Genomic DNA, 16859 nt, shown 5'->3' on the forward strand with positions numbered 1-16859 from the left:
CCCGTGGCATGCCGCCCCAAGCACGCACTTGGCGTGCCGGGGTCTGGAGCTGCCCCTGGCTGTGGAGAAGTGGCCCAGGGAAATGTAATAACTCTGGCAGTGAAAGGTTGGCTGCCAACAGCTGTTACCATTAGGGTCCTTGGGATGGAACCCAGAGTAGAGGGCGGGCCCAGAACATCTCCTGGGAGGGGAAGTCAGGCCCCTGTCAGGACAGGAGGCTAAACTGTTCTGAAATAAGCCCCCAGGGACAACAGAGGCTGAGGGAGTTCTCTCACCAACCTCCTTGCTGGCCTATGATGAAACGGGCTCAGTAGACTGTATTCCTGGCCCTAGAGAGAGAAGGGCTACGTGGAGGGTCACAGTGAGCCACTGAGGCTAGCACAAACCGCCTAGAAGCGCAGGACCCACGGGGGCAAGGTCAGAGCTCTGCCACACTATGTATGTGTTCCTGAAACATGTTGTGAGGTTGAAAGCCCACAAGCAGCCTTTCAGGTACAACAGTAAAAAGGCCAAACAATGTTAATGGCGTATTGAGGAAATGCACACAAGTGCAAGGATTACCCCAGGGACTGTTTACAATAGAAACCTCTCAGAGCTAGCACTACATAATGGGAACTGTTTGACCCAGGTCACAGCAAAGAATTTTCCAGCAAGTGGGAAGAAGATATAAAAGGGCCAGGGGACAAGGACATCATGATGGTACCTCACTCTCCCTTCAACAACACACTTGGAAACACCTGAGGAACAAAGACCAAACTGGGGGAAATGCTGGACCCAGGCTAAAGGGATTGCTTGCCTGTGTATGAAAACCTGGGAAACCCAAGCTTCAAAGCAAAGGCAGCGTGTGCCTTAAGAATCTGCCAGCCTATTTATCACTCAGGGTGAGAATCTGCTAATTCATAGCCTACCTATCTAGTATGTGAAGCTCAGTTTGCAGTTTTGTTTATTTACTGGGTAATCTGTTTTGATCTATTTGCTGTCACTTAAAATCTATCTTTCTGTTGTTAATAAACTTGTTTTAATCAAAAACAGAGTGTGTTTGACTAAGGTGTCTGGGGAAAATCTCAGCTTGATTAGCACAAGTGTGCATAGTCCTCTTCACATTGGGGAAGAGGCGGTCCAGGTATTAAACCCATATACTGGCCAGATTTGAGCAGGGCAGGATGGGACTGGTCTGGGTCCCAGGCTGGGAGGCTGGTGGTCAGAGAGCCTGCAGCTGGGTGTGTCCCTATCTGTGTGAATGCTGGTGAAAGTGCAGGATTGGGGGGCTTTGCAACTTGTCACAGCAGCACAGTGTGAAAGGGAGCCCAGGCTGGTGGGTCAGAGGGCTCAGTGGTACCCCAGTTCCAGGTGGCACCCTGGGGGGAACCTGTCACAGCCTCCTCCTCTTTCTATTCTGCTGGTGACTCAGTTTTCTGAGCCAGTGGGGTCTGCCGTTTCACACAGAGAAGGTCGGCTTTGTATGCATTGGACAAGTTCCAGATGTGACCGATCCTGACTTAGGCTTCAGAGAACCACTCTTTGTGTCTGGGATCTGGGTCCCTGGATACTCTAATCCACAGACAGCACGGAATGGGCCCCTTCTTTCTCCAGCACTGAGCTAGGAAAGCCCCCTAGACCACCCACACTATCTCTCATGCTCCCTAAGTCAGTGCAGAATTCTTCCCTATAGTGCTTTTTCCAGGGCTTTAGCATGTTTAATCAATGATGTCCCCTGCCCTAGCACAATGGTCCCACAGCCTGATACATCTCACTGCTCAGATATTCCCCTACTATAATAATAATAGATATACCTATCTCCTAGAACTGGAAGGGACCTTGAAAGGTCATTGAGTCCAGCCCCCTGCCTTCACTAGCAGGACCAAGTACTGATTTTTGCCCCAGACTCCTAAGTGGCCCCTGCAAGGATTGAACTCACAACCCTGGGTTTAGCAGGCTAATACTCAAACCACTGAGTTCTCCCTCCCAAAATTGAGTGTATCCAGCTACATTTTCATTCTCTTAATTCCTCTCACTCCATCATGCCTAGTCACCACCTATAACCCCTCAGTAATTCCTCATGTGTCCCAGGCATTGGGAGGAGTCCCCCTGGGGTGGAGGCACCAGGATACAGGATCCATGCCCCTAAAGCGAGAGGGGAGAAGCCCATCCAAGCAGAAGGCAACAGGGAGAAGGCTTAAGTCATGCCTCAGGGCTGGGGTTACACTGGTGCAACTTCCCTGCAGGAGGGAGGTGAGGGCAGAGCAGGACCAGCCACTGTCTGCAGGCTGTGACTGTGACACCAACCCCAAGTGTTCAAAAATCATGAATCAGGCACCTAAAATAATGAAATTGGCTTCAAAATCATGAAGTTTTAAAAATTCTTCATGCTGGGTTCTTTTTGACTGTGTTCTGGCTTCTGAGCATTGGGTCACGGTTTCCAGCTTTCCTCCACAACCACCAGGGCTAGACATTTTACTTCCCTCCTCACCCCCAGCCCATGAAAGCTGAGATTCTCGTGACTCCAGGAGCTGGGGTCTTAAGCATGACACATATCATGAGACTTGTAATACAGTCATGAGAGTGGGCAGCCCTGCTGTGAGCCAAGGCTGGGGACTTGCTTCATCGGTGCGCTGAGTAGTTTTCTTGTGATGTCCCATCTGCACCCCCCGGCATGTCATTTGGCAAGTTACAGCGCAGCCCCACCCACCCCTGCTCTCTCACCTGCTCACCCCAGGGCCAGACTCTGCTCTCAGACAGGGAGAGGTGAACCCAGGCTGATCCCAGTCCGTGAGGCTGTTGGAAGTGAAAGCAGGACTGGCCCAATGTGTAACATGCAGCTCAGGGTCCTTGGCAGCCCATGTTGTCTCACTGACACGGTGCTGGATAGACACCGATTCTGCACACCCCCGCCCTGGATTTAGGGAGGAGCCTGTGCTGGGCAGGGTCAGAGGGGAGTTCAGCTGCCCCCAAATGGGCTCATTGAAAAAGGCAACTGGAACTTTTAACCGTCCAGCTTTTTGCTTGACTGAAACTAACCCAAAGGGGCCAACGGGGGCAGGACAGAGTTTGGAACGTGCCTCTCCCCTGCACCCCTCTCTCCCAGCAGGCTCCCAGCAGGCCCTCAGCACCCAGAGGGTGCTCGCTGCTGCAGCAGGTGGGGAGGTCGTGTCTGTGGCTCTGCTGCCTCCTCTCTGCGCCAGGGCTTGGAGCAGGTGTGGGTAACTGCAGTCGCAGGAAGATGTTGCTCAGGTGTGGGTGGGGCTGGTGCTTCCCTGACACACTCCAGCAACCTGCTGCTGTTGGAGTGCAGGAGGAATGTGCCATGGGGAAAAGCACAGCCAAGACGCGCAGGCCTGGCCGCCTGCCCATTGCCCAGGGAGTTCCTATATAGAGAGAGGGAGATCAGCTCTCATTTTCTAGCCAGTGCTCAGCCGCGTGTGGAACCACTGCTCAGTAGCCCAGCCAGCCATTCGTGATTAGCGGCGACGGGTAAGTCAGCGTGTGTCGCTGCTGTCCCAGTGCTGTGCTCTCACACACAGCCGGGGGAGAGCCAGGCCTGGCGCGTGGGGGGATGGGGGCATTTCTGCAGACAGAGTGGAGCTTCTGGGACACCCCCTTTGCTGGGGGTGCTGGCAACTAACTGCCCACGGGAACTAAGTGCCTCACTGCCATGGTGACACAGGCTGCTCTGTACATGGGAATGGGGTGGGGGGGAAGCTGCAGTCTTGCTTCCCTGCGGCCATATACGCCTGAGCAGGCGTCTGTGGCATGATCAGACTCCTGGGCTGTGGTGTTGGGGGGGTCACTCACTGCACCCCAGAGTCGCCCGTCTCCTCTGAGCACTGCTGCAGGGAAGGGGCAGAGAGAGCTCCGTGACAGTACAAGGAAAAGGGCCCCTCACCTAGAACTGGAATGGCCGGCTCAGCACCCACTTGGGGCTGAATGTCACCAGCTCAACAAGCCCCTCAGGCCCAGTGCTTTGGGCACCAGCAAGAACATGCAGCCAATGTTAATAAATGGGGGAGGTGGGGACAGGAGCGGCGCCAGGGTTTTTGCTACCCTAGGCGGCAGCGCTCCTCCTCTGAGCATTCGGCAGCGAGGGTCCTTCTGCTCCACATCCTCGGGGCACTTCGGCGGTGGGTCCCGGTGCGAGTGAAGGACCCGCCGCCGAATTTCCGCCGAAGACCCGGAGCGGAAGGACCCCCCGCCGCCGAATTTCCACCAAGGGCGGAAAAATGCCGCCCCCTAAATCCTGCCGCCCTAGGTAACTGCCTAGGATCGCCTAGTGGAAGCGCCAGCCCTGGATGGGGATTGTGCTGCTTTGGGTCCCCCTATCCCTATTACCCCCAGCCTGGCCTCCAAGGACAGACGGCAGTCTAGTGAGAGCACAGCACAGGAGCAGAGACATGAGCTGGTCTCCATGGAGTTGGCAGGAGACACTGGCTGTCATGCTCCAGTACCAGATTGGGGCTGGCTTATGCACCCCAGATGTGTTCATCATTCGATTCTTTCTTTAAGGCTCTTGCAGGGATGGCGGAGGGGCCTTTAAATAAGGTATTTGACGCATGGTGCCACCTGGTGGCTGAACAGTATAATATAGTTTAGCATTCTATCACTCTGGCCAGCTTGGAAGCGCCCTCAGTAGCTACTTGTTCTTTGGCTGCAGCGGCGGTTCCAGGCACCAGCGCTTCAAGCGCGTGCCTGGGGCGGCACGCTGCGGGGGGTGACCTGCCGGTCCCTGTGAGGGCAGCAGTCAGGCAGCTGTCAGCGGCACGCCTGCTGGAGGGCCGCCGGTCCCGACAAGCTGCCGAATCTGCGGGACCGGGGATCTCCTGCAGGCAAGCTGCCGAGGCAGCCTGCCTGCCGTGCTTGGGGAAGCAAAAAAGCTAGTGCCGCCGCTGTTTGGCTGAAATGCGCATGGTCCTGAGAGCCCCGTGTTTCCCCTCCTCTCCCAGCCCCTTTGTGCTCATGACCGAGCCAGGGAGGGCATTTGCCCTGGCACGCGCTGGGCCCAAGTGAAGTATATTTGCCCCTCCCGACGTGTGCCTACCCTGCCCGAGGCCCTGGCCTCTCTTGCCTGTGAATGCAGGAGACGATTTCCCAGGGGACGAGACAGCAGGCGGTTCAGATGTGCGAAGAGGCTTTGAGGGGGTTCTGCAGCCTCGTGCCATGTCTCTGGGGTCCTGGGCAGGCATGAGGGAGCCGTGAAGAATTTGTTCCCATGATGACTTGCTAGTTTTCCTTTATTGACCGGTGGCAGCTCCATTTGTGACTCATGGAGGGACAGGCTGGCAGCATATGCACAGGGTGACTCACTGCCTGTAGTCTGTAAATCTGCGGGGTGGGCAGAGCTGTGTGTGCTCAGTGCCCACACCTCGGACCAGCTTTTCAGCAGTGCCCAGCGCCCGTATCCCCAACCCAGAATGCTGAGCTGTCCTGAGAAGCTGGCCCATGAAACAGCCAGAGCATAGGCCAAAACCAGGGTGACCAGCGACAGCCAGACCCCTCCCATGGTTCAGGAGGCGTCTTGCTTTCCACTATACTGATGGACTTGACTGGCTGCTTTCGGAGAGCCTCAGCAAAGGCCATTTCCACTTCAAATTGTGCAACTTTTATGGTTGGGGGTTTTTCCCCTCAAATTTGAGATGATATAGATGAGCCATTTTTGAGACTCTGATATTTCTATTGACGGGACTCACAAGATTCATGGTTTTTTAAACCACATTTTATTGAAACATGGCTTGTTCGGTCTAGGCATTTTGATTCCCTCAAAAGATGGGGCAGGGGCTAGTGAGCGGGACTATTTCTGAGCTGGGAAACGACCTATCTCAAAGGCTTTAACTGTTTGTCCTTCTTTTTTGTATTCTTAATAAAAAGTTAAAATACTGTTGAATGGTGTGTTTGCCATGAGCCTGAGCAGGCCAAGTGTCTCTGTACACCAAACCCCACGCCTTGTTCAAAACTGGTTATTGTTAAACAATAACTGGGTTGTGATAGCATCTTTGGCCCTTATATTCCATCTAAATTAATACAACAGTGTCCAGGACTGGGATAGCAGGGGACTGTGGTCTGGGACTGAGGGGCGCCAGCAGAGCTGGGGGGGCAGGGCTGGGATAGCAGGGGGCTGTGGGCTGGGACTGAGGGGCGCCGGCAGAGCTGGGGGGACAGGGCTGGGACTGAGAGGCACTGACAGAGCTGGGGGGGCAGGGCGGGGATAGCAGGTGGCTGTGGTCTGGGACTGAGGGGCCCTGGCAGAGCTGGGGGGGCAGGGCTGGGATAGCAGGGGGCTGTGGGCTGGGACTGAGGGGCGCCGGCAGAGCTGGGGGGACAGGGCTGGGTCTGAGGGGCACTGACAGAGCTGGGGGGGCAGGGCTGGGATAGAGGGGGGCTGTGAGCCGGGACTGAGGGGCGCCGGCAGAGCTGGGGGGGCAGGGCTGGGATAGCAGGGGGCTGTGGGCTGGGACTGAGGGGCGCCGGCAGAGCTGGGGGGACAGGGCTGGGACTGAGGGGCACTGGCAGAGCTGGGGGGGCAGGGCTGGGATAGCAGGTGGCTGTGGTCTGGGACTGAGGGGCACTGACAGAGCTGGGGGGGCAGGGCTGGGATAGCGGGGGGCTGTGGTCTGAGACTGAGGGGCAGTGACAGAGCTGGGGGGGCAGGGCTGGGATAGCGGGGGGCTGTGGTCTGGGACTGAGAGGCACCGGGAGAGCTGGGGGGACAGGGCTGGGACTGAGGGGCACTGGCAGAGCTGGGGGGGCAGGGCTGGGATAGCAGGTGGCTGTGGTCTGGGACTGAGGGGTGCCAGCAGAGCTGGAGGAAGCAGGGCTGGTATCCCAGGTTATATTTCCTCTGTTCTCCAGAGAGGAGGACGTGTGTCCCTGCTCTGCGGGAAGGAATAGCCAGAAGCATTCGTTTGACTCGCTGCTTGTGTTGTGTCTGTAGATCTCCTGCCTCTCCCAGGCACTGTGATGACCTTGTTCGATGGCTCCTTCCCCTTCTACCCCAACACCAGGACGCGTTTCCCCTTTAACACGACCTTGGTCCTGATCATCTCGGTGTTCCTCACCGTGTTGGCCATGTTCATTCTCATCCTGCCTGGAATCCGGGGCAAAGGGGTAAGGGCCGGGGTTCAGTGGTGGGGGTGGGGGATGCATAGCTCCCCATGCTAGTCTAAAAGCAAGGGGGAGTTCTCCCCTTTCTTCCTGGCTGGTGGACTCAGAGCTCCGCCGCTGGGTACGTGGCACAGACTGATAGGCCATGATGGCACAGAACAGCTGACACTGTCTCTGAATGGGTGAACTCCCCTGGGGGCAGATGATATTGAACTTGTATTCTGGGGAGGCACTCTGGGGGCTGCGGGGGGCGTGAGCGGCCATCTGGCCACTAGAATAACCCACTAAAGTGCTGAGGAGGCAGAGAGCCCTCCCCTCCCCCAAGGAGAGACAGCGACACACTCAGTGTGTATGAGACCCCAGGGGGACACATCACTTCCCCTGTAACCGAGTCGCTAGTCACCATCCAGGGAACTAGAGTGGCTATTGCAGCAACTCTGACCAGGGGAAATGCACTCTGGGCACTCCTCCTAATGAAAAGCAGCATGGAGGAGGCTAGCCTCGCCAAGGACACTGGGTCAGAAGCCTGCTTTCATGGACTCTTTAATGTCTGGGGTGTTATCTAGAGGTGGGCCTGGAGCCTGGACCTGGCTCCGACTCCCATATCTGGCCCCATCTCGTGGAGGTCTGGACCAACTGCCAGACTTGTGAGGCACAAAATATCCTTGCACCAGTCCTGCTTTCAGCGCCTGCCCAGCTCTAGTCTTGGTGGTATCTGTCCCACCATCTCACAGCTGATGTGTGAAACCCACCCACACAACCCCATAGAAACAGGGAGAATTTCAGTGAAAAGAGCCACACATCACATGCCACGACACCCCACGTCCTATCAGTTAATCTCCACACCTCCACAAGGAATGCACTGGCCTTGTAGCAACTGAAACCCCACCCAACACACCCCTGCCTCCATCTTCAAGCCAAACCCTCACTGTGACCTCAGACTGTCCCCAACACGGGGATAAAATACAATAGCCCTGGTCACGTGTGCTTACATTAGACCTGATTAACCAACAGGTTTCCCGTCTGGTGTCAGATTCCAATATGGTGACATGTTTTCTTCCTGAATTGGGACAAAATGTTGCAATGTTTAAACTTCTAGTGAATTGAAAAGTTCAGGAAAAGTTCCATTTGGGAACATGGAAACAGAACACTGCTACCTCATTTTCAACCTGCTGAAAGGTTTCACCTTTCAAAACATTTCAGAATGTTCCTTTGGCCTGTGAAACCGCAGTGCCTCAAGGGGTTGTAGGTCTGTGGCCCTCTGCCCCCATTTTCCCCTAGAGGCCCCACTCCACAGCTGGACTCCATCTCCCATGATGCACAGCTGTCTTTCCCTGTGAGGGAGCTGCCGCAGTGACTCGGGGGAGTTGCAGTTTCCTGTCCCATCTCAGTTTGTTTCAGACTCCACCTCTCCCACTGCAGTGCCCTGGGGGCTCAGGAGTAGGGTGACCTGACATCCCGATATTATCAGGACCATCCTGATATTAAGGGCTTTGTCTTATATACGCATTTATGCCCCCCCACACCTCCAAAAATGTGTCCCAATTTTTCACACTTGTTATCTGGTCACCCTACTCAGGAGTGGGGCAGGTTCCAAAACATTGTGATTTGTTTCGGGTTGAGGTTTCTAACTGAACTCGTTTGTTTTGATTTTCCCATTGGAAAATCCCTCTGAAATCAATCTTTTCCCACAGAAAGTGGTGATTTCAATGAAGCCCTGTTTTCTGAAGGAAAAATGTTTTGATCAGAAATTCCTGGCCAGCCCTGGCCTACAGGAACCATGAAGTTAATAGAACTTCTATGGTTCTGCCATTGGCCTCTGTTGAGTTCACAGCCTGGATAGTGGAATGTGGCTGGCTCCTGATCTGTCCTGTCCTCCCTACAGAGGTTCTTCTGGCTCCTGAGAGTGGTCACCAGCCTCTTCATTGGAGCAGTGATTCTCAGTGAGTACTTGCTGCCACGCCCCGGTTCCCTGTAGTCATCTGCTCCTTCAGGCAGGGAGGCTGGAACAAAGCGGGAAATAGCAAGAAGCCCTCCCCAGTAGAGAGGCGAGGAAGAGCAAAGGCTGATGAGGATCAAGGAAAGGGGGGTGTCCCATTGAGTACTCCGTGGGGAAAGAAGACGACTCGATCCCTTTTTTGACTAACATTCCGAGGCGCTGGCTCCAGCAGTGCAGTTAGCGAGCAGAGGAATGGCTGGCCCTGCTAGGATAATTTATTTGCAACAAGTCATTCAAGCAGCTCTCCTCTGGGGGTCATCTCCCGGCACTGACAGAACACACAGCCCACTGCCACCGGACAGCTGCTGGGGGCCCCTAGTCACGAATGCGTCTGCATCACAAACACTCGCACCTCAGCGGAACCCTCTGTTGCACCTCGTCAGAGAGGCCTGGGCTGATAGGTGTGCTGAGAGTTGCCACCACCTCCTGACTGCAGCCTTTCTAGGGCAAGGTTGTGGGGCAAGGGTGGGGAAGGGTGCGCAGGGGCGGGGTCTGATCTATGGGTACCGAGGGAATTGCAGTCCCTCGGGATAGCGATCCAGCCCTTTCCCCTTGGGCTCAGTGAGATCCCTTTCAGGCATGCAGGGCTGCAGTGCCCTGGCATCCCAGCAGCACGGTGCCATCCGCCTGGTGGCATTGGGGAAAGGACAGCTCTCAGAGACGAGACCGCTGACATTCAGTGAGTGGAGATGCTGAAGCCAGAGGCACGGACTCCATGGGTGCTCCAGGGCTCAAGCACCCATAGAAAAAATAGGGGGTGCTCAGCACATACCAGCCACAGCTGTTTGGTGGGGCCACCGATCAGCTGTTCAGCAGCTGGCGGGAGGTGCTCAGGGAGTGGCGGGGGGCCTTGGGGTAGGGGGTGGAGTGGGAGCGGGAAGAGATGGAGCAAGGGCAGGAAGAGGTGGAGTCAGGATGGGGCCTCTGGGGAGGGGGCGGAGTGGGGGCAGGGCCTCGGGGCAGAGCAGGGGTGCAGCACTCACTGGGAAAAATAAAAGTCAGCGCCTGTGCTGGGACGGATGTGCAGGATTCAATCATACTTGCACAGAAGCTGTGAGCGGTGACCAGGCCACCGCCAGCGCTGGGTGCTGTACATCTCAAAGTAAATAAACCCTTCGGGGCTGGCTGCCAGCGCTTGCCCTCTGCATGTGACCGACAGGCTCCTTTGCCCTACGCTGCAGAACGGGTCATTCACACAGAGGCCAGAAAGTGAAATCCCGCCCAGAGGTGAGCTGAGGTCGTGCATTTGTCATTCAGGCTCCCCAGCAATGCTCTGGGGCTCAAGGGCACCACAGAGGCCAGATGGCTTTGCTCATGTTCACCCGAAGCCCCATCCCCCCAAAACCAGTGCCCCATGCAAACAAGCCTCCCCACAAATTCCACTGCCCCTGCAAGCAGCCCAGCTCCCCCCATGCCCATGCAGAGCCCAGTGCCCGCCCCCAGCCTAGCGGCCCCTGGCCTGCTCTTTGCTGAGGGGACGGGGGACCAGTGCCTTTGCCCCCCTCACCAGAGGCCACCACTGATGGTGTGTCTTCCGCTGGGACGTGAGGCTCTCCATACTGGGGCTAGGACAGGCAGGACACACCGTGGCCTGCGGTTCAGCTGAGCAGGACAGTCATGGAGATCACGCTGAGATGGGGCTGTGCTCTGACAGCCCCACGCAGACCCTGCCGTCATGCTGTGGAAGGTATCTAGTTGGCCCGCCCACATGGTCTACATGGTGCAGTTACAGGGCAGCCTTATGTTAGACCACTCTTGGTGCACACCCCTCTGATGTACAGGCGCTTGGCTGCTGCCATGGAGACAAGGAGTTTGTCCCTCGATCTTTGTGCACAGTCAATGGCTGGTTCAATAGCACAGGGGCTATGTCTGATTACTGCCATGTTCACAGGTGTTAACTTCACCAGGGACTGGGAGATTGGCCGGGTGATGGCGAACACCTCCTACAAATCCTTCAGCCACGCCATAGTGAACGCAGAAATTGGCCTGCATATCGGCTTGGCTGGGGTCAACATCACGCTAGTGGGTGAGTCCAGGTCTTTGAGTCAAGTGCGAGTAGGAGGGGGAGGCACTGGGGTCTTTCAGCTCCCCCGGGGCAGGTTGGCAGGACAGAGGGGAGGTAAGATCAGCAAAAGTGACCTGCCCTTGGGTGACTGAGCGCTCTTCCCAGCTCCCCTTCCCCATGTGCTCGGTCTCCTTGATCTTCTGCAGAACGGAAACACGTCTCTTTCCTGCAGGGAACCCAGTGAATCAGATCAGCGAAACCATCAACTACAACGAACATTTTGCCTGGCACTTGGGAGCAGACTACACCTGCATCTACGCGCACAGCCTGGCGAAGGGGCTGCCCAGCCCCATCCTGTATGTGGCAGAGAAGTTTAGCCAGCACAGCCCGTGTGGCGTGCACAGCCAGTACAGGATCTCCGGCCACTATACCTCTGTCACTCTGTGGTAAGGCCCAGCAAGACGCCGCGCCTTGGGAGAACCGTCCACAAAGGAAGGGGCTCCTCTTGGGTAGAAGGTCAAAGAACTTCAGTGGGTATTCACCCACTTCACCCTGACAAAGGGGGTATTCACCTACGAAAGCTTATGCTCCAATACGTCTGTTAGTCTATAAGGTGCCACAGGACTCTTTGTCGCTTTTTAAAGAACTTCAGTAGCTTCCTGAGATGCACAGTGTGCAGCTCAATGTAGCATCATACCGGGACTGATTTCATTGGCCATAAACCATCCTTAGGAAATGACTGTCCAAGGCTTGAATAGCATCTGACAGGTTGCTCCACTGATGAGTGGTCTGCAGAGTTATCTAGATGCTCTTAGCACTGAGCTAAGGTTTACTTAGCTGGGTTCATGACCTGCTGCCATGCCAGCTCAGAAGCTAAGCAAGGCCAGTAATTGGGTGACAAGAACCCCTCTGAGATGCTCCAGAAATTGGTGGTTCTGTAGCTGGTACTCTTCGTTCTCAGTTAGTGACGATTCAGTGCATCACTTAGGGGACAGGTGGAGGTGCCAATCCTGGAGGAGACACAGCCAAGGCCCTGGCCACCCATGGTCAGTTATGGTTACATGGCATTTTTGCAGAACTAGGGATGTTAGGTCTCATCCCAGCCAAACTCCGCCTCTGGTAATTGCATTCTGCCTCCCAAAAGCCCTCCTGCAGCGTCAGTGGGGTACCATGTTCTTTGTCACTCCCTGGCCCAAACTGCTGTAGGGTCTTGCTTTAGAACGGTGGGGGTCATCTCCCAAGAAGTGTTTATCAATATCCAGAGCACCCCCTGGCAATGCCGCTGTGGGGGGCCTGGCATCACAGAGCAGGTGTGTCCCTTGATAATGCCATCTGGCATGGGTAGTTAGGAAATTCTTCTGTATGCACATGTCCCATGCAGGGCTGGCTCCAGCTTTTTTGCCTCCCCAAGCGGTGAAGAGAAAAAAAAAAAGCCGGGATCGGCGGCACTTCGGCGGCTGTTCTACCGCCGCCGCTTCATTCTTCGGCGGAAATTCAGCGGCAGAGGGACTGAGGGACCTGCTGCCAAATTGCCCCCGAAGACCTGGACTTGCCACCTCCTTCCATGGGCCGCCCCAAGCACCAGCTTGCTGCGCTGGTGCCTGGAGCCGGCCCTGGTCCCATGGATTCCGAGGCCTCTCAAAGGGAGATGTTCCCCTAGTTGAGGAGTGAAGAGGCGCATGTGTCCTGTGAGCACTGGGACCCCTACACTTGCACACTTAGCCCAGTTCTCACTGCACACTATCACCGTCCCCAGTCCTCCCTGTTGCCGAGGAGAAAGTGGTTTCAAGGGCAAGTGTGTCCAACTGGGCTCCTCTAACAAAGCCATCCCTGGAATTCAGTAGCATTACACCGGGGCTGAGCTCAGCCGGAAGTGCCTCTCGGGCGAGGCGGGAGGTTGGGTTCAGTGCAGAGGCCATGGGATCTGTGGGCCTTGCTCTCTGTAGCCCTTTATACCAGTGCAAAGGTTGATGACCGCAGGGGCAGGTGATGAGGATGCTGCCCACTAGGGGTCGGAGAGAAGGGCTCGGGAGCAGCCCAAAGCAGGTCAGTGTAAAAGCGAGGGATGGCCTCTCCTTTCAACCCCACTGCTCTCTCGCAGGTTGGCCTTCTGCACCTGGCTGATTTCCAACATGCTCTTCTCCATGCCAATCCTGCTGTATGGAAGCTACATGATCCTGCTCACGGCAGCGCTGCTGATCTGCTCATTGCTCTTCTTCTCTGTTGCGAGGAACTCCCCAATGTGCACCATCCGGTTCGGTCCAGCCTCCTTGCAGACTGTCTATGGGGCATCCTTCTGGCTCACGCTAGCAACAGGTCAGTGGGCTGCTCCTTGGAGTGAACTGGGGTTTTCCTCTTCTTCAGTGCTACTGTGTGACCTAGCAACACAGAGAAGGAGACAGGTGGGACCAAAGGCCACCAGCTCCCCCCACGCCGCACTTGGCCCCAGGAAACTGATGGTGTGGGATGCTTCCACCTGATTTCACAAGGGAAAACTGGCTCAGAGCTCCAGGGGAACATTGCCCAGGACTCTAAAAGCCCCTTGAGAAAGTTCTTTCTGGACCCCAAATGCAGTATTACATTAGTCATGAGGAAGGAGAGGGCCCTGGGCTGTGATTCTGGAGAGATGGGTCAGAGCAACATTGCAGCTCATGGGCCCCCTAGGGCCTTGGATTTGATTAAATGCCTAGTCAGACAAATTAGAGGTTTCTAATCAGACAGCAAATTTCTGCTTCTCCTTGGGGTGGGTAATCCCATTTACCTGAATCCCTCCCCACTGTTGGGATAGCAGCAGTGCTTAATTTGTACCAAAAGAGGTGCCAGGGCTCAAGCGGTTGGGTGCTGGAGCTCCAGTAATTTTGTTACTTTCATAACTGATGCGGCAAGCCCAGAGGTGCCGGAGCTGTGAACTGCCAAGCCCAGAAGTGCTGGGGCTCTGAACTGCCAAACCTAGAGGTACTGGGGGCTCAACCCTGGCAAGCCCTGGCACAAGTTAAGCCCTGGATAACAGTGCAAGAGGAAAAGCATTGGAAATTCATGCCCATCATGGAAAGAGTTGGTGTATTTTCAAAGAAGGCATTCACCAGTACAGTATGAGCAAGTGACTTCAAGGTTTGGCGTATTCAACTCTGCTAATATTGGAGCAGTAAATCTAGGACTGGTTTGATACATTTATTAAAGATCTGGAAAAAGAACTGAGCAGCGAGGTAGTAAAATTGGCAGATGACCCAAAAATATTGAGGATGGGCAAAATTGGAGAAGAGCGTGAGGAATTTTAGAAAGAGCTAACCAAGCTACATGATTGGGGGGTATATAATGGCAGATGGCATTCAGTGCTGTTGAATGTAATGTCATGCACATTGGAAACAGCAGTTTTAGCTATTCAGACTCACTAGTGGGTTCTAAATTATCTGTAACTACTGAGGAAAGGGGCAAGGCTCACTGGAGACAGCTCAGTGATGTCCTGCTCAGTGTGCAACAATAGTAGCAATCTGCAAAGCGAACAAGATGTTAATGTGCACAAGGAACAAGATGGATAATACGGAGGATACTGTGTTATATAAAGCGGTAGCAATCTGCATGGAACTTGAAGGGTGCAGCAAAGTTGCAGGAGGGAAGGGAATGGAAGAGGAACCAGGCCGTCGGTCAGTGTGCATATGGCTGGAATGCTAGATGCTGTTGCAGCAGCTCTGTAAATAGTTCTCTCCATAGAGATGCGGTTTAGTTTTTCAAGCACAGAGTTCTGTTTTGTTATGACATGCGACAGGGAGGCCTCCCCTGGGATACTATAGTCCAGGGGTCCCCAACGCGGTGCCTGTGGGCGCCATGGCACCTGCGGGGGCATCTAAATGCGCCCGTGTCCTGGCCGGCGGCAGAGCATCCGCCGAAATGCCGCCGAATTTCTGCGGCGTTTCGGCGGCAACGTCTCTCGATGATGTCATTTGTTGGCAGCAAGTGACATCATCGAGAGGCGTCACCGCCAAAATGCCGCAGAAATTCGGCAGCATTTCGGCGGGTGCTCCACCACCAGATGAAAAGGTTGGGGACCACTGCTATAGTCCATTCTGCTCACCATGTCCCAAATCATGGACTGCTTCGCACTGCACCGTCAGAGCAGAGTGGCGCCAAAGCCTGTGTAGTTGGCCATGAGGCTCTGCCAGGCACAGGGAGCCCTCTGGTGGCACAGAGGTAGTATAGTGCAGGAAAGGTCCAGATATGCAGCCTGTAACTAGTCCCCCCATGTTGCGTTGCAGGGCTGCTGTGCTTCCTGCTGGGGCTGGGCATGATCGTCCTGAATTCTGTGCAGCCTGAGAAGCTGAAGCTGGTCTTTAATCTGAGTAAGGAAGGGAGAGAGGAAGAGGAAGAAGAGGGGCCTGTCCAGCGATCCCTGAGAGACAAAGCAAGCTCCTCTGAGCAGGACATGCTCCTGGCGCCCCTGAGCGAGCATTGCAAAGTGATGGTTACTCAGCTGTAGGGAATCCCTGCTGGGTTCCCGCCATTCCCCTGCCTGCCTGGCGGAGCTGAGCCAAGATGGGAAGGTGGTAGCAGCCTGTGCCCGGGCTGGGTGAGGGCGTTCTTGTGGCCTGTCCACCATTAACTGCCCCCCTCTGCACAGCTCTGCACAGCCACACGAGGCATGTAGGCATGGCCTGAACAAGCCTGGGGCCCATCTAGCCTCAAGCTGCTCCCAGCGACGGCCAGCTCTTCCCCCCGAGTGGTTGTGCATTGTGTAGGACCCAGCCATGTGTCTGAGCAGCTAATGTGCATTGCCTTCCAGTAGCCAAGCCTGAATTCCACTGGCCATCCCCCAGCTTCCCTAGGTCCCTTAGTCTTGCCTAAGCTCAATAGTTGTTGCCATTGCTCCCTTCCTCTTCTAGGTCATTCGGGAAGGTATTAAACAACACAGCCCTGGTATGCCACCCTGGGCAGCCACCGCTGTTACCTAAAAACCGGTCATTTATTCCTCGTTTTTCTTCGTTTCTCTCGGGTACGGCTGCACAGCACCTGCAGGGGTAATTCCCAGTGCGGGCAGACAGACCCCAGCTAGCTCGGCTGGAGCTAGTACCTAAAAATAGCAGCAAGGCTGTGGGATGCTAGCCACACGAGAATTACCCAGGGGTCGGGGGGGCTTGTACTCGGGTGGCCACACTGCTATTTCTAGGTGCTCCCTTGAGCATAGCTAGTGCATGTATATCTGCCCACGCTGCGAATTACACCTCCCTGCTGCTGTATAGACATACCCGGGTCAATTTCTGATCCCAGGCAGGAATTCTTCCCCTCTCCCTCCAGTACTACTTAGTTTCCTTACAAGCTTCTTGCGAGGGCCTTTATGGAAGGAGTTTTGAAAGTCCAAATCAATACAATCAGGCAGCGCGCCATTTGGTCCTGCTTTCTGGGGTGGTCAAAGTGTGCCAGAAGACTGCAGAGACATGATTGTCCTTCCTTGGCACCAAGCTGGTTCATCCCTCACCTAGCGCCCATCTAGATGCTTTATCACTCTCTCTGCAAAGGTTGTTTCACACTGTTCCCCTGGACCTAGGTGCTGACTCCATGGGTGCTCCATAGAAAAAAAATAGTGGGTGCTCAGCTTCCACTGGCAGCCCCTCCCCATCAGCTCCTCTTTCTCCCCCCCCGTGCCTCCTGCCCACCCGCGGCCTCACCAATCAACTCCTCCCACTCCCTCCCAGAGCCTCCCACTTGCTGCAGGTCAGCTGTTCATCGGTGTGCAGGAGGCGGTGGGGGGGGAGGGGGTGCGCTTGGGGG

The 16859-nt window shown here is 55.3% G+C and overlaps 1 protein-coding gene across 1 annotated transcript; it reads left to right on the top strand.

The window, feature by feature from the left end:
- The first annotated feature begins 6948 nt into the window (after positions 1-6948).
- Positions 6949-15570, top strand: LOC123344597 (dual oxidase maturation factor 1-like). The gene is made up of 6 exons (XM_044980985.1): positions 6949-7095; positions 8978-9035; positions 10983-11117; positions 11329-11542; positions 13198-13412; positions 15350-15570. The coding sequence occupies exons 1-6, from the start codon at positions 6949-6951 to the stop codon at positions 15568-15570; spliced, it is 990 nt and encodes a 329-aa protein (XP_044836920.1).
- The last annotated feature ends 1289 nt before the right edge of the window (positions 15571-16859 follow it).

The sequence above is a fragment of the Mauremys mutica genome, chromosome 11, assembly GCF_020497125.1.
Source record: "Mauremys mutica isolate MM-2020 ecotype Southern chromosome 11, ASM2049712v1, whole genome shotgun sequence".
NCBI classification, from domain to species: Eukaryota; Metazoa; Chordata; order Testudines; family Geoemydidae; genus Mauremys; species Mauremys mutica.

Excerpts from the sequence above, each read along its gene's own strand:
- LOC123344597 (XM_044980985.1), top strand. The coding sequence starts at position 6,949 with ATGACCTTGTTCGATGGCTCCTTCCCCTTCTACCCCAACACCAGGACG. Across the intron at positions 9,036-10,982 it reads CATTGGAGCAGTGATTCTCA|GTGTTAACTTCACCAGGGAC; the intron begins GTGAGTACTTGC and ends CCATGTTCACAG. Across the intron at positions 11,118-11,328 it reads GGTCAACATCACGCTAGTGG|GGAACCCAGTGAATCAGATC; the intron begins GTGAGTCCAGGT and ends TCTTTCCTGCAG.